Below are 21,298 nucleotides of genomic sequence, written 5' to 3'. Positions count from 1 at the left end.
GGCTTACGGCTTCCTTCCATGCCCATCCGACTGTCGCTGCAGCAATTAGTTCGTCCAGCCACGGCACGAAGCCTGCAGCCATCAGCAAACCTTTGGAGAGGCCTGCTCTCGGATGTGAAGTCCCCACTGCTGGAGAGTTTCAGGCTTCTTTGGAAAAGTCTTGTGTAGCGTTGGTACTTTCAGGCACCGGGACTGAGAGCTTAACAAGTCTTGCCTGGCAGAAAGGCCTCTGCACAGCATAGTCAGTCAGGACTATTTATTCCCCAACGATAGCAACATGACAGAGATCTCAAGGACCGAGAGCTGTAATCTTGTAGCCAAAACAAGCAGCAGGAACAGAGCAGCTCTGAGAGAACACGGAGCTTCTTTTCAAGCAAATGTCACTGATAATTAACACTCCACGAGAAAAAACGACGTGGAGAGCAGCACAGGGACAATGGTGGGGAGGCCATGCCAGATGGGAGGGAGTGTCTGTATGTGGCAGGCTTTCTGCAGGGGTTCCTCATGGACACGGGGGCCTTCCCCAGCCCCGGCCGCCCCCCACCACGGGTGGCAGTGACAGCCCCAGCTGCACCGGGGAGGAGCACAAGGACAGTTTAATGCTCAGAGGCAGCTTGAGCTGAGGCAGCCCGTACTTTTCATTTCAGGCAAGGGAACTTCCCATGCTGGAAGTTCGATTTTCCTTTCAACCCTGCCACTTCCCTTACACACGAGACACTGGTGGCAGCTGCTACACGGGTGCTTTGCGTTAGGCACCTAGGAGGAGTTGTAGGCAGAGATCCCTCTCTCACAGCCTCTCCAGCCTGTGCCTCCTGGGCCATGATCCGAGTGGGTTCATCCATCAGCAGCAATTTGGATTTTTCCGCTTGAGCACGCGAGGTAGTGAGCCTTGAACATCGTTACGCTCCAAGCCAGGACAGTAGCTGAGATAAAGTGGTCGGTGTCCTTTATGTGGGAAATTCTTATATTTTCATCAGACCTGGTACAGCTAGTCTTTCAAGGTAGCTGCTTAATGGAGTGAGGAAGGATTTTCCTTCCTACTTGTCCCTACGTGTGAGGGAACATGCTGCATCAGCAGGTTCAAGAGAGCAGCACACAAGACGTCTGAGATGCCATTTGGACAAAAAGTGATGATAACAGGTCTGTGGGCCCAAAGCAAAGAAGGAAGAAGAGAAAAGTTGGTTTTCTTGTTGGAAGACAAAAGGGCAGGAAGCGATCTAGTAATCTAGATCAGCGTGAAAGACAGGTGTATGGTCTTCAGGCTGCTGAGATGATTTAAACAGAGGTTTGAATGTAAGCCAAAGCTTACGTTAGAACTAGCTGACAGAAAAGGGAATAGAATTAAAGAATAAAATATCCATCCTTAGCAGTGCCACGATCATTGCAGACCCCATCTGTGTGGGTGCTTGGAAGTAATTTTTAATGCTTTGTGTAGCTACAAAACACTAGTGTAATACTCTCAAGTGATTTTCAGCGTAGCACAGGCAATCCTGTAAGGTCCTGGCCATTTGAACTAGATGGGTATTAAAGGCAAAACCGGCAAATTTACAGTATGAGCCTAAATGGCAACTGTAATTACTGGGGACATTGAGATAACCTGCAATAATTCAAGAAAAGATTAGTTTTATTTTTCAAGCTAGGGAAGGGTAGATGGAGTCTGTGAAAAGATCTGATTATATTAACAGGAAATAAATTAAAACAAGGTCACAGAGGTCAGATCAATTTTGTTACAAACTCTGCAGGCATTGTGAAACCAAGAAGCCTGTCATGTTTGAAGACCTCTGGAAGCAATTATGCCATGCCTTTCTATACTTTGGTCTCTGGTCCCATATGGCTGACTTCTCTGAGATCTTTGATTAACACCAAAGTGGAAAGTGAAGCTTAGTTTGAAAAGCAGAGGAGCCAGTGGGGCTGGGACTGTCACAGACTGTGCCTGTATCACCTGCTTTCTTCAATGGTCTGTATGCAACATCAGTTCTTGCACAGGTGAATGCTCAAGCTGGTTCCAAGTTTATTTTGCAAACTGAATAGGATATTGTATTGATGCAGCATCGTGAAGAACTGGCACAAATACAGAGCGTCGGTACATTGAGTCTGATCCCGTATTTACCTTCACGGGTGTGAATCAAAAGCTGCTCTTTACAACTCAGTGGAAGTTATGCCAGTATGAAAGCGATGTGAGAGAAAAATTGGCTTTGTTCAGTGCACCATGGCCATAATCCCACTGAAACAAGTATTTTGAACCAGTAAGCGAGGCAGTAAATTTCCTTTGCCACCACTGCGGGGTATTCCTTTGAAAGTGTGGAGGACAGGCACAGTCCTTTTATTATTTTCATATTGCATTCCGCCATTAAATGTGTCTTTTTGTTTTTCTTTTCTTTTTCTTTTTTTCTTCTTTTTTTTTCTTCTTTTCCCTGGAGTGTGTTGTTTGACATGCATAGGCAATGTTTTCCAACCAAGGTTAGTTGCCATCTTACCTTACTGGGCAAAAACATTCTTGTAAACCCCTACAACCACACATTGATCTAGTTCCTTTATAAGTCAGTTCCCAAAACTCCAACAGAAGAAGACGAGCATAGTTGAGCTTTTTAACATCACTTACCTGCATCCCGATCACAGCGTAGATGAAGAACAACATCACTATTAAAAGAGCCACATAGGGGAGAGCCTAGAAATGGGGGAAAAAACAAAAAAAAAAAAAAAAGAAAAAAACAAAAGAGAACACTGTGTCTCCATCGAGCCCGGCACACTGGAACCTGGTTCATGCTCTTGGCTTTGGGAAACAGCAGAAGCTGGCCCCGAACATGGAGCCTGTAATTTGCCAGGTGGCCACTAGATGCCTCTACAGGCCCAGATTTGGTTGCCCCTCCCGCCACCAGGCTGCTGCCACCCAGCTCAGGCAGGCGCTGGCTGCTCCCACTCGTGATGGTGGAGCTCTGCTGCCTTCAAGTCAGTCCTGCCCTTGATGGAGTGAGGAAAGCGAGGCCAAAAACTGTGTCTACAGCTGCTTACCAAGAGGAGAAAACTCTCATAACCAGAATTATTCTGACACTAATGGCAACGGGATTTTTTCTGGATCCAGTCTGGTGTAACAGAAAATGCAACAGCTGCAGAGGTCCAAATTCAAGGCTTCTTCTACAATGGCTGGTACTATCCTAAGTACCTAAAGCAGCATCAGCTGTGTTCCATGTTCAGTGTTAGGTGTCTCTGATGGTGTCTGCAGTGCACTAAGTGTCTGTGATCAGCTGCTGAAGAGGAAATGCAGAGCCCTGATATGCAGAGCTGCCTGGTAAGGAAGAGGCCAGTGCAATCAGCAGAGTGTTGAGTGCTATCTGTTTCCTCCACCACTAGCAAGAATCAAGGGCACAGCCTGGGATGTCACAGGCTCAGGCTTTTGAGGAGGAATTTTCTACTCTGTTGCTTTTGTAATATATATTGCTCAGACCAGAGATTTCCAGACCTTACTTCAGAGGCAATGGACAGACACTTTCATCCTCAAAATGTGAGTACAGTCCCTGATCTGGATTTTGAACACCCCATTTCACAGAGTACAAAAAGCCTAAAGATTCATTATTTTTTAAAATGTAAGACTATTTACAAATTTTAAGTTCATGCCTAAATTCAACAGGGCTAAATCCTATAGGAAGAATAAAGAAAAAAAAAAAATCACTGACCACTATGGAAATTTGACGGAGATCTCATGAGATCTGAATATTAAAATGGCAAAAATTCAAACCTTTAAACAATGTAATCATTGTCTTGAGGCTCAGTGGCAGATTCCTCTGTGTTTTATGGGGTCAGAGAGTTCTGTATGGTTACCCCACAATGTCAGTGGACATACACCAGCAAAGAACTGGGCTTCAAACGTTTTGTGATGATCTAGTTTGGACCTGATACACACAAGACCTAAAAAGAGTTCCTGGGATAGTGTCTAGACAGGACCTGAGGTGCATAACCTTACCAGTTCTTCTCTCTTTCAAATGGGGATGGGAAAAGTGTCTTCTCTCTTGGCCATCTGGCCCTCTGCTTTCTTTCCATGTTCTGCTCAGCCCACTCCCTTCCACTGATGGACCTTCTAGCTCATCTCTGCCCCTTATTCCCCATGGCGCCTTCAGCCTCCCATCTCCTGTATTCCACTCCTCTGGCTCTGTCCTCCTCTGTCCCTGTCCTTGCCTGCCTTTACTCCTTTGTCCTTGTGATTCCCACGGCCTTGCCTTGCTCTCAGCACCCCTCTCACTTCCTACTCCTCCCACTCGCCAGCCTGAGCTCTGTTGCTATCTCTGCAGGCGGAAACCCCACTAAGCATTTTCCCACCACATGATCCTCTTACTGGTGCCCTAACATGTAAGGAAGCACTATGCGCCATGCACAGGGCACATGGCAGTCGCGATGGGATCGTTGCTCATTAGGCTGCCCTGTGCGAGCAGAGACGCTCCCTGGAAGCGTGTGGGGACCCAGAGAGGAGCCTGTGCCAGGGACTGCAGGGGTCCCAGGTTTTGACAGTGGGAGTGGCTGAGCTCAGAGCCCTGCACAGCGGCTATTCTTAGCTACCGAAGGAGCCTCCCAGTAGCCGCAAGAGGAGGAGCTCTGAGCAGAGAATGCCATGTTATAAACGGCTAATGGCTTGCAAGGGAAAAGGCACTTGCTTGCAGTGCCTTGTTGTCCCCCCAGCCTGCTCCCCACCCCTGCCCCCCACCGTGGAAGATACCTCCCTTGAGACTTTCTCACATCACCCTACGACCCTGCCTAAAAGTGGCTCTCCAATCAAAGAGGTCTGAAGGTCACTGGAGGGAAGTACCAAGCGCTCCCTTTCCCATCCCTCTCATCCTCTCCAGCCAAGGGCTGTGGCAAGCCGAGCTCAGGATAAGAGTGAGCTATTGCTAAAGAGGCTGGAGGGGCACAGGAGCAATGGGAGGGGAAGCAGGAACTGGAAAGTGTGACTCTGTCCCCTGCATCAGGGATGCCTAAACTGTGCCAAGGGAATCTCATTCCTATGCATATAGACAAAATGGTTCCCACTGGAGCTCAAATAACAACCTAGAAGTTAGCAACCATGTAAGCAATGGAAAAATTTGCTTGTGGCATGGATGTGTCAGAAAACTGCTGTGCAATATTAGATCCTCTGGCAGTCAAGAAGTGTGCAAAATGAGAGTCCCTTGCATGAGCCTGGTGGTCTGGCCACTGAGACCACCTGAGAGCTGCACTGGAAAAGGTCCAGACTGATCCCTGGTGTACACATGTGCTACTTCTGCTGACAGAGACAGAGCTGTGGTGATCCACAGCACTGCAGGCTTTGGTCTCGGCTTGTGTTGTAGCTGGTGACATTCAAGTTTTGAAGTGTGGATGAGCTTCTTTCCCATTTGAGTCAATACAAATGCCATCAACCATTTAAAGCCTCAGTCTGAGGGATATATGGTTGCTGTTTCAAGATCTGTGTGTTGTACAAGTTACCCTTCCATGCCTTTGTCCGGTGTCCTGCATCTTTTCTCATGTTTAGACCACCATTTGTATTCCTGTCCCTGATGCTTCCTCCAGACCTGCCCCAGCTAACATCCAGGTTGCACTGGCCCAGTAAATCCAGGTCAAATACTTCTAAAATGCAGGAATATGCTATGCTTCATCTCTAACCACCATTTTTCTATATGTTGCTAAGTTAGGGGCTGGTTTGGAAGCAGTTTTTCTAGCAAATTGCTCTCTCTTGGTGTTTGTTTTCCCCTAGACGTGTTGATTCTTATCCAGTCTGGTCTCCTTTACCTTCCCCTATCTACTCTGGTACTTTACCTACCACTGAAATGCAACGTGCCTCCAGGGCAAAAGCGGCAGCAATTTAATATCTTGGCATTGTTACCAGGGTCAGAGATGTGGGGCTGAAAAGGTGAAATTCTTCCTTGATGAAAGCATGGAGGCCACTCAACTCTAATACTCACTGGAAATCCTCAAAACAAGGCTTAAGGGAAACTTAATTGGGACCCAGACCTTCCTCACAGCTGTGTATTTTGCTTAAAATGACAGGTATAAAATACTGCTAAAATAGAAAAAAAAAAAGCAAGAGGAGATTGAAGGGTTATAGACAGGTGGTTATTGAGTTGAACTGAACTATTAAGGCTGTTCAGGAAGATCTCAAGCAATTACTCATGTTTTAAAGATGGAACTCATACCCAGGCAGTCATCCCTTGAGAGCTGCATTTACTTGACTGTCATTGTGCCATTTGTCACTGGTGCGGGCAGCTCTGACCAGGAGCCTTTTTGAGCTCAGGCACTTGGGTTGAAACCCCACCCCAAGAGGCCACCAAGGGGAAATAAAAAGGAGATAGGTCTTACTTAGAGTTAAGTGAAAGAATACCTGGAAGGACTTGATGAAGGTCCAAAGCAGTGTCCGGATGCCCTCCCCTCGGCTCAGGAGCTTCACGAGACGCATCACGCGGAAGAGTCGGAAGAAGGTGATTGAGATGCGAGAGTTTTCCTCTGCATTCTGGAAGCCATTGGCACAGAGGCAGGAGTTACAACAGCACGGGAGGAATGGGGGCCCTGGGCCACAGAGGACGCTACGCCAAGAGCTCACTGCACTGTTCCTTGTCCTGGTACCACTCCCTGGGCTTGCACTGCCCTGGCACCCCAGGGACAGGCTGAGGCTGGTAAAGCATGTCCTCTGTCCCATGGTGGTGAGGCTACTCTATGGAGGCTCTCTAGGTGTCTCAGTGTCTCCCTTCAGATTGCCTGCACTTTTGGGGATTAGGAGTATGTTATGCTATAAATCCCTCCATTACACCTACTCCGCACACTGGAAAGATGCAATTCTCCTTTGACATTGTACTGGAGGAGAAAGATATTTTCCATTTTGACCTGTCTTGGATGCTTTACCCCAGCAGGTGCCTCAGCCAGCAGTTCTGGTGAATCTGGTGCTGGGTGTCAGCCATGTGCCGCTTGCTCTGCTGGGAAACAGTATCAGTCCCCAGGTCTGCTCCAGGGTGTGAAAACCCGTGGGGGTACGATGTGTGCTGCCTGCTGCCCGGCTGCTGGCATCACTGGCAGCCTTGCTATCCCTGCGCTGCTGTGGCCACGCTTCTGGGGGCTGGGCCACGGCTGCCTGCTCCTGCTGCTCTGTGTTTGTGCCTTTTACATTTCTCATGACCCCTTTGTATTTCCCACAGTCTCCGCACTGGCTTGTTTTTTAAAAGACATTTTATTTTGGCTTCACTGCTACTGTTCAAGCTTGCAGTATTTTAAAATAGTCTTTCTTCTGGCCTGTTTTTTTCTCACAGCATCTGCTTTGTCCCTAAGCATTTTCCCCTGGGCCTGTAACCAGCTCTGACGTTCCTCAGCCTTCACACGTGTGAAGGCAACATGGGTCTGAGCACTGCTGCAGTGGCAGGCTCACCTGGGCCTCAGCAGAGGACCGGCTGCCTAGCTTGAGGGGCAGCAAGGCCCAGAAAATCTGTGTTTCCCAGTTCATTAACCGCCTAAAATACTGTGCAAAGCCTGTGGAGCTGGTGGCTTCTAGCTGCAGGACTGTGGGAATGTGACCTCTTGTCACAGGGGGAGATAACACTGTCACCCTGCCATTTGACCTGCCATGGAGCAAAGAAGGGCACAGAAACCCCCCTTCTGTCCCCATGCTGGCTGCAAAGACAGCTGTTTGAGTCTGAACACCACCAAAAGAGCAACATTTAGGAGGAAGAAACAGTGCAGATCACTCCTGCTGTTAACTACTCACCACTGTGTAAACCAAGAGAGAACAGACCCTTTGGATTTCCTGTCATCAGGCAGTGAAAACAGCAGCTGCTTGCCTGTCTGCTCTTGATAAAATTCAAGGCACAGGAACTGCCCGGACGTATGGTTTTGGGATTAAATTTCCAGATGAGGATGTGTACCTGTGTGCTGTGTGTGCTTCTGTTTCCAACCCAGGATGAGCAGAGCGGTGCTCAGCAATGTCGGTCCCTAGTGGGGCCCGAGCCCCAGCTCCTGCTGTGCAGCCATGGGGGCACACAGGGGCCACGGCTGCTTGCTAGTGTGTGGGCACAGAAAGCCCAGCGCTATGTGTAATAGTTCAGGATTGAACCCGAGCTTGTCGGCCTCTCTGGTGAATCACCAGTGGATATCGTAGGTAGCTTCCTGCAGTCTGCAGCAAAGTCTGATGCTCGCTGCCCATGCAGTAACTGGGTGAAAAAGATTAGAGGAACAGGCTGTGTGGCAAGGAAAAGCCTGAGTGCGCCCTACGTCTCGCATCATTCTAACTTTCTGACTTGGATGACAGGCTGTGGGTTTCAGTGCATCGGAGGGAATTGCTCTGAGGTGCAGGAGGGAATTGGACCTCCAAGGAATCAAAAAACATGGCATTCACTACACTCAACACTAGAGTCCCAGAGGACTAACTATAAGGTCACATATCTCTCCCAATCCAACAGAAGTCCTATGGCCTCCCTTCCATTTTCCCTAAGAAGCTGAACTGCCACCTAAAAGACAGCTGAGGTCCAAATTTAAAGGTTGTGAGGACAGCAGTATGGCTGTGGTTGTGAACAAAAGGGAAAAAAAAGCGTTTTCTTATTCTACCTGCTTCTGCTTTTGTCAGCTTGGCCCTTTAGATGGCAGCAAGTTGGGACGTGGGTCTGGACAGAGGTTTTAGCATTCCTTTGCCTTTCCTTGCTGAGAGGAGGCAGTTGCTGTAGGCAGAAAATTATCCCTGTTCTCCTACAGTCCTGGAGCAGGTTAAGTCTAAGCACTGGATAAAATAGAACAAATTCCTCCCTGACGCAAATCTACAATTTACCAGCATCAAAGCACTCAGCCAAAACCACTCAGTGATGCCTCGGGAGATTACAGTAATTTTAGGACTAGGTGGCTACAGATTAGCCAGTACTTGAGTAGCCTTGCTTGCTTTGTCCTGGCTTTCATCCAGCATTTTGAAGGCATACCCTTGCCAGGGGAGGGAGGTTCTGCAAAGTGGCAATCAAGAGATTAGTTACTGCAATTCTGCTGGGATAGTGAGAGAACTGCCTTGTATGCCAAGGCAGCAGAGTATGTGTGCACCATTGCACACATTTTTTTGTGTGCCAAGTATGAACTCAAATGTTACAGTGAATCCCCTCATTGAAGAGGAAGTTCAGACTCCCAGTCCTTTCTAGTCTGGAGGCTTGGACATCAAGTCATACTGCAAACTCATTCAGTATCACGATAGTGACACAGTTCATTGCTAACAAGAAATCTTACCAGGTCTAGTTCTCTCTTGGTGATTCATTAGAAGGCAGAACGACAGTTAACTTGACCAAAGGAAAGCTCAGGATGCACAAGAAATACACATGTGCAGCATATTCACAGCTCATGTGAACACCAGACTCACACCAATACACGACATGGCAGCTTCATGCACAAATAACTAGGCTGGGCTTGGAGAGAGAACTTGTGATCAAGGGGAAGAGAATAAAGGAGTGTGTTAGAAAGAGTGTCACAGAAGCTGGGAGGGTGGTCTGTATTTTCGGTCTTACCATAGAGGAAGAGCATTGGGTATGTTCAGCTGGCTTTAAAGAAAGGCAGACAGAAATAAGCTGTAATAAGTCTCCAATCAAGAGCCCTAGTAAACTAGGTCTTGGCTAACACAGGAGCAACAAAATGGCAGAAGAGGGCAAAAGGGAGTTTGAAAGAAATGCACAAGAGGCTGGGCTTATTCCCTAGGATGCCCAGGATCAAAGCTGGCCATGGCAGAAGTAGGTACAACTCCCATTGAATTTGATGTATGCTGTATCCACTACCACCACATGTGAATTGCACCCAGTATCTCCTGAGTGCTAGACATCCTGGCATCCAGGCAGTGGACGTACTGATGTTGTTAAAATGTTTCTTGCATCACTACTATCAAGTTCAATATGGGGGCCGATTTAGCTCCCCAACTCAGATCCAGGCCATGTCTGCACAGGGACCAGCCAGCTTCTAGTGCATCAGTCTGATTTATTAAACCCATAATATCCCAGTGCTAAAGCAACACTTTCTATTTATATATCCCCATTCCCTTACACGTAGTTCTGGGGAATAACATTGTTGTCACTAAGACAATGGCTTGGGACAGTCTAATCAGCTCTTGGCAACCTTACCACACCCACTACCAGCTGTGGAAAGTGAGTTGGTAAAGCTGGTTAGCTGGCTGTACCTTCACCCTCCTCACAGCAAAGCTCCAGGGACCCAATGGATGCATCCTTACAGGCCAAACAGAGCTGAGCTGAGCCCTGCTCATGCCTGGAAGAGTCTAGTTGCTGTGAACACTCTGCCTGACATGCCTTGATTAACTTCTGGGGCCATTTCCAATGCTGAGAGCAATTCTAAAAAACACCCAAAGCTACACATATCCTTAGATGTAAGAAGCACAATTGAAAATTAAATAAAACCAGATTTATCGGGAGCCATTCAATTCAATAGTAACATAGTCCTTCAGGCCTAACCTCTACCATATGCCCTACATGCCAAACCTGTCTCTCGTTACTCCCTGTGACAACATTAGCAAAGCTGAAACTGATGTATTTCTTCTTCTGCCAATGGCAGAATTCACCCCTAGTGCCATGGAGTGTGCTCCTGTTCACCAAGGACACTGCAGTAACCAAACTGGCATTGTATTACCTAAATAAAAATGGTAGTTTGGAGGCACAGGATATTTGGTGATATAGGCAAATGAGAACAACTGAAAAACCCAAGGTACACCTAATCATGTCATAGTCTTTTGGGTTAACTCATTGGTTTGGTAGTGTCAGCTTTCACTGCTTTTATCCTGCTCTTTCACATATTTGCTCTTGTATTTTCTTTTCAGATCACATACCGGCAAAAGTTGGCTTGAATACGAAATAAAGGAGCAGTGCCCATAGAGACATTTCTTATAGACCAGACATAGACTTTGATTTTGTGTTGCTGGACAAACTTCTCCTTTCCAGCAGAGTTTCTCTGTCCCATCCCTTTTTCTCTTTGCAGTTTTGCAAATCATCTTTTCTAACAATAGGAGGACCCTATTCTGCTAGTTGCTGAATTCCTGGTAGAAGATACAAAGCCCCTTCAAATAACTGAAGGAAGCCCAACAATTTTCAGCACCTTTCAGGATTCTCCATCCTTCCCTGGCTGACAGTGTTGGTGCATCCGTGACTGACTGGCTGAAGGAGCCTTGTAAGTTACTGTGGAATATTATACCTTAATTATCATTAGTATTTCACCAGAAAGTACAGATAATAGTAATGTAACAGGCTAAAAAAAATATGTATAAAAGGGTATAACTATATAAAGCACTGTTGATACAGGATGCTCAACTTGGAGGAGATGGCATCACACTGAAAAACCAGAAACCAAAGGTTCTGAGTATCTTGGCACTGTTAAGAAAGTGAAGTAGAGATTGACTTACTCCTCTCTAGTTCCCTGACCTAACTGGTTTGTGCTTTAACATGGGGTCAAATATGTAGCAAATTATATCACAACCTAGAGTAAAGGCTCAAAAGCAGCATGAGAAAGTTGCTGTTAATGCTGGCAGGTGGTATTTGTACAAACTGTAGCACTGTGGGCTAAGGTTCCTGATCTGCCTGTGCCTACAGTATTCTGTGTGTGAGTATTTGAGGGGGAAATCAACCCCCAGCTGTGGGTTGCTGAATACATTTTCTGATATCCACAGACGTTTCAGAGAGGAGCCAAATCCTACTGTTTTTCACCTGCGCCAAGAAGTCACCATATGGACCTGAGCACAGATATTTGAGAACCTGCTACTGGGACTTTTGAATGTGGCCATTCCTAACTATAAACTCAAGACAGCTATTGCTAGTTTGTCCGAGAATCTTTGACCTTGCAAGTGATGTGGGTATGCCAATTTTAGGACAAGCACCTGAGAACGTAGCAGTCACATCAGTTCACAGGGATGGAGGCATGGTGATAGGTACTCGGAAATAAAGCTAGTGTCTAATGTCCATCTCTAGTGAACAGGATTCCATTTCAAATCTCAAATCAATGTACAGAAGCAAATTCTCATCTGTTTGATGTCTTTGAGAGAGCTTTTGGAGAAGCTACACCACTTAACAGAAGATGGCCTTGGCTGTACTATTTTACTTGCAGCCATCTCTTTTGTGTGTGGTCTAACCTGCACAGGAACTTCAAGTATTCCACCCTGCTTCTGTCATTTGTGGCACAAATAGCATGCACATAACTGAATGAGAAAGGGCAACAACAATGAGATCAGTCAAGAGGTCATGCTCTGCACAATTTCCATCATAGAGAAGAGGGTCCTGAAGTCTAAATCACAAACAAGTCGGGGGAAAATTAAGAGTGATGTAGAAGGTAACCTGCAGGCTTAGTGGGAAGAGAAATATCTGAGACAGGGTGCATCTGTGTAAAGGCACTCAACGGGGATGAATGCAATGAAACTGCTTGGGCCATTTCTTTTTTTTTTCCTCTTGATGCCACCGTATTTAAAAAACTAATAAAGATACTAAAGAGCAGAAAAGTCAAGAAACAGAAAAGCAAGTTCTGGAAGCCAAAGTAAAGATTCAGTAGGATAAAGACAGGGATCCCTGAAGCATGTCTGAAAAGCTCCTCAGAATATTGTTGCCTGCATATATCTGATTTTAACTATGTTCAATGTGTACCAGAACACCTACATTTTAAACAGATCCATTGCTCAAGCTGCTGTTAACCTGTCTGCATCCTTAAAGCCCCGACAGGCACAAAAGGCACAGCTTAAGCCCATCATGAATTCAGCATCCCAAGTAAGGAAGTCTCTGGGAAAGAAGACAGGTTTACTCAATGGAGACATACTTAAAATCTCAGAGACCACAGAACTAAGGTAACTGATAGCACTGTGTTCCTGCTAATCATATTCCACCTGGGTAGATGGGAGTAAGCCCTACTGGTGGCTATTTGCAAAGAACATTCCACCTCCAGATGGATACAAGGAGCATCAGTGTCTCCTGAACCTCCATACTGACTCACATATCAAATTTAGTGTCTGATCTTGCCATCAAGTCAAGGAAATAATTTTTAACAGTTGTGTTTATGGGTTTCCAGATCCTGATTATAGCATGAATGCTTTGGAAGCTAGGAAAGGATAAAACTTGGACTCCAGGAGAATCAGTTTCAATGTTTCAAGGGCAATATGTAACAGTCAATATCATACAATATTTATGCTGTAATGTAATCCATTCTGAAATTCTGAGAAGGGATGACTTGGCTTTTCAGAGCTGTAAAAAGAGGAGCAAAAATATGAGCAAAAAGACTAAAAAATGTATCATCATGTTAGTATCAAAGCCCCCTGAAAATATGCAAGGCTTAGAATATCTTCTGGATAGATAAAGATTTGGAAGAAAACAATAAGGTCTGTTAATAAATAGATTGAAATGTAAGTTTCAGTAGAAAAGTCCTGAGAAGAGATATCAATCCCACCGCATCCCTGTGGAACACTGGAGATGGAGGATCATGTTAAGAGATTTGACTTCCCTGGGGCTTTTGGCTGGTTTGCTGACAACTATAATGGCTATCCAGAGAAGGAGCACCTAGAAATGCCTGAAGGGGAGCTCCATTAGGTTTGCACAACGTATATTTAAACAATATATCCAATGAGGCTCCTTGACTGCTGGGTAAGTATGTTTCAGTAGTTGTAGAAGCCTGACTGCCACTGAGATGACAGTACAGGCAGGTGGCATTCCCACTACTAGCACCATTGTTGTTAATAATGTTTTTACACCACAGGACACACCGAAGATGATGAGTACAGCTTCTTCAGAGGATCCAGTCTTTCCTAGGAAATCCAAACTGATCTTTTCCCAGCATTTGAGGAGTAAAACTTCCTTGCTGATAGATTTTTACTTTCTGAGAAGACTTCTTCCATTTCTAGAGAGGAATCTTTTTGCAAGACAGAATCCAGCCTTTATGTTGTGAAGAACTTGTCCTGCCTTAATTTGGGGAACATTTAAGCAGGCAAATGCACAGTGTTACTATTGCTTTGTTACAGCTGTCTCAGTCAATGCAGTGGTACAATGGCAGCCTTCTAATTTTGCCTGGTAGCCCCAGGTTTGAGGATATGAGAGGCAATACGCGTTTGAGATTTTGGCACCATGATATGACAGAGTATCTTCATATTCCTCAAGAAAACAAATGGTCATATGCTTATGTTGCCTTTTGTGACAAACAATCTATAATGGCATTTCTCCACTGAGCAAAATAGGGCTTGTGGATGAAGCTCTTAAGAAGACCACTTGCAGTAGTTGGTTGTTGGTGATGGATGTCTGCTAAGATGTTTCCTTCATTGCTGTGGACATTTGGAGATGAAAAGTTACCTATGAAGATGTTGTATCTGTTGGAAACTTGTCCATTGGTCTGGTAGCCTTCTCCTGTGAGGAAGTGAGTGAGTATGATGTTCACTTTTTACTTTTTTCTACTCATTGCAGGAAGGATGCCTCTGAGAATCCACACTGTAGAGTCTGCCTGAGCAGGCTGCAATGCTGTGTAGCTAGCTCCTTTGCAGCTCTAGGATACTGGTCTTTTCAAGCTCAAGTTCAGGCCCTCCAAGAGTCTTGCCTACATTAGTCATACTGCAACTGTGACCTTCTTGGGCACAAAATGAAGGGTGGAAAGAGACATTCTGGGGAAATGAGCACATCATACAAAGATTTTGAAGGGAATTAAAACCAGTTTCATTAAGGTATTCCTGATGAGCACAGTGATTTGATTTTGTTGCTATGGGGAGTGAGAAAGAACTGAAGGGCTGTTTCAGCTGCTTGGCCACTTCATCTTGACTGGATGTAGAGGGCACAAATAGAGCAACAGCAAGCCAACAGCACTACTGTTCTGGAGGTTTTTCTTTCACACATGTGGGTCACACTGAGATAGGATCTGCAAGGACTTGAACTTCAAGGAGAACAAGAATTTACCAAAGTATAGGTGAAAGGGAGGCTTAGAATTTTTCCGGTACCATGGAGACATGATAAAAGAGAAGACACTAGACTTTCTTTTGCGCTTGTCGTGTCAAAAGTCTGAAGTGACCTCAGGAGGCTGGCTAACACAAGTCTTTGTGGAGCACTGGAAAAAGTCAGGGTTTCAAATCAACCTGGCTGCTGGCAGGATATAGCCTGCTGTTACGCTGGGGAGTTACCACAATCCCTTCCAGAATCATCTGTCTGCCACTGCTGCGTGTGGTTTTAATCACAAGAACTCTAGGAATAATCCACCTGCCACCAAAGTGTGTGAGGTTATTATAAGACCAGGCAGAAATGTATCTGGTGTTTTGCTGACAGGGAATACTACTGGATTGCAGATGGCATAATTCTCAATTCCCACAACTTACAGTGAAATCAAATTATTAGCAGGAAAAAAAAATAATAAAAAAGCCAGTCAATCTGCTCAAACTCTGCTTTCTTCTTTGAGAATTTATGGGAATAGTTTGAATAAAACTAGCCAGAATTTTTATTTTTCCTACAAAAATATTTTGTTAGCAGAATGCTAATGCTGAAAGTGAAATGTTCTGTAGAAACATGTCAATTTTGAAAAAAAGCATTTCAGAAATGTAAGATTGAAATCTCATGTTTTGTCCTTGCACATTTTGAGTTTTCATTTCCATTAGAAATGTTATATAACTATGAAAAATCTATCCCAGACTAAACTGTTTCTACTTTACTTAAGCAATTTTCCTCATTTATTTCTGTTGGAATGATCTTTTACTGAAAATATGGTAATTTTAAATTTTTATTCTATTTTAAAACAGAAAAAAATGTTACAAGAGTATTTTGTGGATCAAACCCCCAAGCATTCCTATACCTCTAATCTGGGTGAAGCACCAGAGGCTTTTTTGATCACTTCCATAAATTGAAGTTTGATTTTCATGCCCATTAGAAAAGGGTGCCATCTTACAGGAAAACAGGGTATCAAGGTGTATGATGCTGCCTTTACTGGGGCAAATGGTAAACACCTTGTTGATTTCTCTGGAAAAAGCCCTGAGTTGTTGCAGTGCAATGTAATATGCTAATCCTCAGAAAGCTCTGCAGAGGAGACTGAATCTCTTGCACTAGGGAATTAAAATTTTATTTGGTGCAATAAGGCAAATTAGGAAAAACGTGACACCTGCAATGAAGTTTGCCGTTACATTTCTGCCTGCACTTACTCGTGTGGGTCAACAGACAACAAGTGCCAGCTCAGACAAATGCAATATATATGCATTTATACTTCACATAGATTCCACACGATTTCAGATTTCAGTGGAAATATTAACATATCCGTATGCAACAAAAGCCTATTTCAAACACAGTTAATAAGGTCAAGGTAACTTTTAAAGCAAATGAGTCCTGCAGCTATCAGTTTTTTCCCTTCATTTCCTATATATTCTAAGATTTTGAAATTCTAGAGCTCGCTTTTCTAATTAGCTTCAAATATGCAAATCATACCAATTTGAATAGCTTATTAATTAATTTCATATATATATATCCATGAAATTGTCAGACAGTAATCTTATGGTTCCAAGTGCTTAAGGTAAATATAAGGAAAGTAAATTGCTTTAATTTGGTTATGCAGATTACTCTAGACTGACAATTACTGGACAATTAATGAAGAGTCCCTTTTTACACAGTGGAAAGCTCTATTTTTTCCCATGACTTTCAGAAAAGCAGAACAATTGGTAAAGTATATCTATGCAAATTATTCTCAATTTTCAGGATGTTTTAATAATACTTGTCATTAGCTCTGGGCAAATGATGAATTCAAGTCTTATGGTAATCAGGCCTGGGGGGCTCCTGAGAAACAAGTAGATATTAAACACTATCAAAGATGTAGTGCTCCATCTTTCAGGTACAAGTCCTGGTCTGACTCTGAGAGGCAGGTGCAGCTCGCCTGTGTTTTATTGTGTTTTGTGGGACAAGCAGCCAAAAAAAGCCCTAGAGCATCTGGCTAGGAAGGCTCTGAAGATAAACCGAGCCACGAAAATAAATGTTGAAAGACTACTCGCGTGCAGGACCTTTTGCTTTCATTTTACAGTTGAAGTGACCTTAAGGATTGGTTTGAGTATCATCTGAGGAGAGCTTTTGCTGATTTGAATACCTCTGCCAGAAGCCATGTGTGACAAACTGGACTGGTTTAATTCAGCTTGCCTTTCCACTTGAGCAGTTCCTGATCCACAGGGCAAGGGCTCCCGAAGGAGGCAATCAGGCTGTCCCAGCCCAGAGCAGACTGAGGGGGGTGACCCTGGGAACAGACCAGACCACTAAGCAAGACAGAGAGAAAGCAAGTGTGAAAATTTAGAGTTCCCAGGTCTCCAGCTTTCCTCATCTCTGTTACCATCCATGCCAATGGTTTTCTCATTGCTGTTCCTAAGTAGTCAAATGTGCCTCACTGCCTTTCCTATAGCAAAGTTAATATGGCTTTTAAACACCAAACCCAGCAGTATGTTTATCACTGTGCTGGAAAGGGCAGTCTCCTGTTCCTCCACCTCTTTAGGAAGATTTAGCTCTCTATTACATTGATCATTATTCTCTTTTCCTTTTTTTTTTCATTGTCTGGGAGGCACAGAGGGAAGAGAAATCTGTGGGGCTGGTCTTCCAAAAGAAGCACAGGCTGTATCTGGTTTTGACTCATTCTGAATGTCAGTTCTTTTCATATCCAGGTTCTCCCATCCCAAACACCCAAATAAATCCACCAGCTTGACTTCTTATCTGTACCAGTATTGTGAAAGCACAGCTGCTCTGGAAGGCTGCATGCAGGGAGACGATCTCTGACATGGCTTGGCCAGCTAAGGTTCTTGTGTACTAAGACCGTGCCGCTGATTTTGATCTTGAAATGAAAAAGAAGAGACTGTTCAAAGCATTCATAGCAGTCTTGGTTACTTTAAAGACATGCTGTTGTGTGCTGTTTCAAGTACTGACTTTGCCATTTCTTATAACATCCCACAGCCTGTCTCAGAAAGGATGATGGCAGCAGAGCTCTTCTCTAAGATGAATTTCCCGAGACACAGGTAGGCAGGAGCTTTCCTTGTCTCCAACACCTTGCAATACTCCATTAGTACTGAGAGGCTCAGTAACATCTACTGGCTTCATCTTCCCTGGGGGCTGATGAGGAATTAAGTGAACTCCCACAAGCATGTCCCTCTGTCATGGCTGTGCTTGTCTTCAGTGCACTGAACATTTCAGTACTTCCGCAGCTATTTGTTAATTACTTATTAATTAGCTGATAGGATTCTGTGCTTTGGGAAAAGGCTAAGGAAGAAGGGAAAATGAAGAACAGATTGAAACTTGGTGCCTTCTGTGTACTGGTGTTACTGGGGTTTCTCTGGGCAGCCTCATCTGCCTAGGGCAGAAAGGAGGCTGGAGACCTTTGGAATTTCCTGGGCTCCATGTGTGAAGAGGTTTGCTGGGAGCTCAGTACGAAAGGTTTGTTGTGATGTGGTTGGCAGGAGAACGTGAATCCAGAAGGAAGCTTCAGCAGCATCTTTGCAGCTCCTGTATAACTGATGGGGAATTACACTGGTGGTGTTAGGGTCAGAGGCAGGGCTGTGGTCTGCAGCAAAATACCCACTCCTTAGTATGGTAACTCTTCTGGGGAATAATGGAGCCAGATGGTGACTAGCTCATGAGCAGGTTTTTCCAGGGAGGAAGACAAGCAGTCCATTAGATCAGAGACTCTGCATGCAGCTTTGCCGGGACCCTTCCTTTGGCAAGCCCAGAGACTCTGGGACAGGGTGAAGATGAATGAACCATCTTCTTCTTTGATGAAGGTGCTGAAAGAAACTGCACAAGCCATTGAAAACAGGAGAAAACCCAATCCACCTTCATTCAAATGCAACAGGAATGTGGATTGCAAGAAACAGTAGATACAGGTGAACTCTTCACCTCTGTTACTTTTGAGTAATGAATCTCTGCTCAAAGGAGGATAGCCAGAGATACCAGCAGCCCAAGGAAAGAGTTTCTTGTGGACCATTTTCATGTGAGATTTGTAGCAGTTAGTATTTAATTCCGAGGCTGTGTCTTTTCATTGCCTTTGAAATTAGAAAGTTATTTAATGTTGATGCAGAATGTTTCCTGGAAGACAGCAGCCTCAGAGCCATACTGGATTTCTGTATGTTAATATGGGATACAACAAAGCCTATGAGCCATTCTGGGATTGGAAATGTCAATCACAGGCATTATCAGAGCACGTTAGATGTGATCATATGGAGACTGCAGCTAGCTGTTACAAAGCTACTGCGCAACATTTTTTTGTTCTACACCTCTTTCCAAGGACAAATGATTATTGATTTGATGAATTCTTTGGTTAAAAAAAAATAGTAGGGATAGTTTGGATTATATGTAACGCTCACTGTGTGTGATTTACCCCGTTCAAGTCTGGGCAAACAGCTGAGCCTCAAAATCCCTAGCTCTAAATACCGATTTCTTTTAGTGTCTTTCTATTGACAAGTGTCTTTCTATTGACCAGTGTTTCTTTACTACTGAGGCATCTTTGCCTTCATATCTGTTCATATTAGGAAAAGATGTCACTTGATTTGACTTTGGGTGAAGCAGATTTTTTCCCAGTCACTCAGACAAGGCTCAGCAGACGGCACTTCTGTTATTTCTGAGTTTAAAAGTGAGAGAATACTGGGATGTGACTAGCTGGGATGTCCCATTACTCTGCAACAGTTTTACTAGCAATTAGAGCTGGAGCCACTTTTTTGGCCATCAATCAGCTGACCGTAAGCAGCAATTCAGTCTCTACAGCTAGGTCATCGGGATGCATCAGGGAATGGGTCCCATTTAGCAGATGTCTAGGAATATATATGAAGCAGAAGTTATTTTCTTGGCATTTTGTGCTAAACAGTCTCCACAAAGAGCAGATCAGTGAGGGAAGGTAAGAGCACAGCCTTTTTGAAAAGAGTTGTCTAGTGAGAAATAAAAAAATCCATGTTATGTTTGCTTGGCTGGTACATATGAGGGTAGAAGGAGCAGGGCAGGAGCTAAATGAGGTTGATATATTGACTGTATTAGAAAAGGTAGGATTAGTTTAAACATGTTTACCTTTGATTACAAACCTGGCCTGGAGGCCACATTATTTTGCCTACCAGCAAAAACTCCAATCAGGTCTTTATATAACGTGAACCTTAAAAATTCCTGTTAATGTGCATTTGGGTTTGCAAAATGGTACCCATGACCATGCTTAACTGCTGCCCAGTGCCTGGCACAAAAACTTTCACAAAGGGAAGCAGCCTTTCTCCTGGACTAACAGTATCTGGGCTGAACACAGGCAAGAAAAATCACTGATACAGTATGTAAAGGGGAACTAATGACTGCCTTGCTGAAAACTATTCCTAGTGCTCCTGGGAATGGGAAACATGATTTCTGCCACCCAAGATTCCAGCAAAATTTGGAGAAAGTCACTAGGGATAAGAAGATAGGGGAGAAGAGAAAGTTAAAGAGGAAAACAAGTAAAATACTTGTGTTTTCCTTTCTTCTGTCACCTTCATTGCTTTCATTGCAACTGGCAGGGCAATCTGGAACCAGTTAGCAGATCTCTAAATATGCATAATAGTACGAGATGGTGCATGCAGTGAGGTCTTGGAGGCCCAATGTTAAAAGGTCTTGTAATTTGGATGAAGAACAGAACCTTTTTCAGAAAAACTGAATGAGTGAAATACAGGGGATTGTGCACACTTTATTACTGCAGTCTGTGTGTGGAGAACAGCAATGTTGGAAAGTTCCTTGGGCATTCTCGTCAAAGTAGGTCTTAGAAAAAGGAGAATTAAATGCCAGAAAACATCTTTCACTTCTTCAAGGAATTGCCTTAGATGACAGAACTAGCTGGATTTGAACTCACCTGAGCACTTTTTTGACCATCTAACTTATGGTGTTTAGGGAGCTATCATTAATTAACATTAATATATTCAGAGGCTATCTAAGGAATCAGATTTTTCTATGGATACATATAAAGATACAATCTCTACTAGAGTTCAGGGAAAGTTAAAAGAAACTTTTGCTAGGCAAAAAGAAATGATTTATCCTGGCTAGCAAGCCAATGGAAAATATAACCAGCTTGGGGTAGTTCTAGTGTTTTTTATTATTTTTTCTTTTGAGCTTTTTAACTAGCTTTGTGGGAAAACATACTGGAATTAAAAGGAAAATGAAATACAACTGTATTATATCACAAATGTTGATACCAGAACATTGTAGTATTTTTTTTTTAAAGTGAGGTGGTAGAAAAATTACAAGAAAAATTAAGTGCTGGTCAGAAAATCTGGATGTAGGCTTTTTAAAGAGCTCTTTGTACTGAAATATACATCACACATTTTACCATTGAACCAACACAGGACAAGGCCTGTGGTACTTTTTGTTCCTACTAT

At 44.1% G+C, this 21,298-nt stretch overlaps 1 protein-coding gene across 1 annotated transcript in view; it reads right to left on the bottom strand.

Annotated features, from left to right (window-relative positions):
* Window positions 1–21,298, bottom strand: part of CACNA1C (calcium voltage-gated channel subunit alpha1 C) — a 486,917-nt gene that overhangs the window by 21,805 nt on the left and 443,814 nt on the right. The window contains exons 33-35 of the mRNA XM_056339744.1: window positions 9,483–9,515; window positions 6,344–6,472; window positions 2,603–2,668 (exon numbers count right to left, since the gene is read on the bottom strand). Coding sequence (XP_056195719.1) covers window positions 2,603–2,668; window positions 6,344–6,472; window positions 9,483–9,515 — 228 coding nt within the window. The remainder of the gene's footprint in view (window positions 1–2,602; window positions 2,669–6,343; window positions 6,473–9,482; window positions 9,516–21,298) is intronic.

The sequence above is a fragment of the Falco biarmicus genome, chromosome 5 (genome assembly GCF_023638135.1).
Source record: "Falco biarmicus isolate bFalBia1 chromosome 5, bFalBia1.pri, whole genome shotgun sequence".
Lineage (NCBI taxonomy): Eukaryota > Metazoa > Chordata > Aves > Falconiformes > Falconidae > Falco > Falco biarmicus.
The sequence above is the reverse complement of the archived record's forward strand: the minus strand, read 5'-3'. Positions and strand labels throughout refer to the sequence as shown.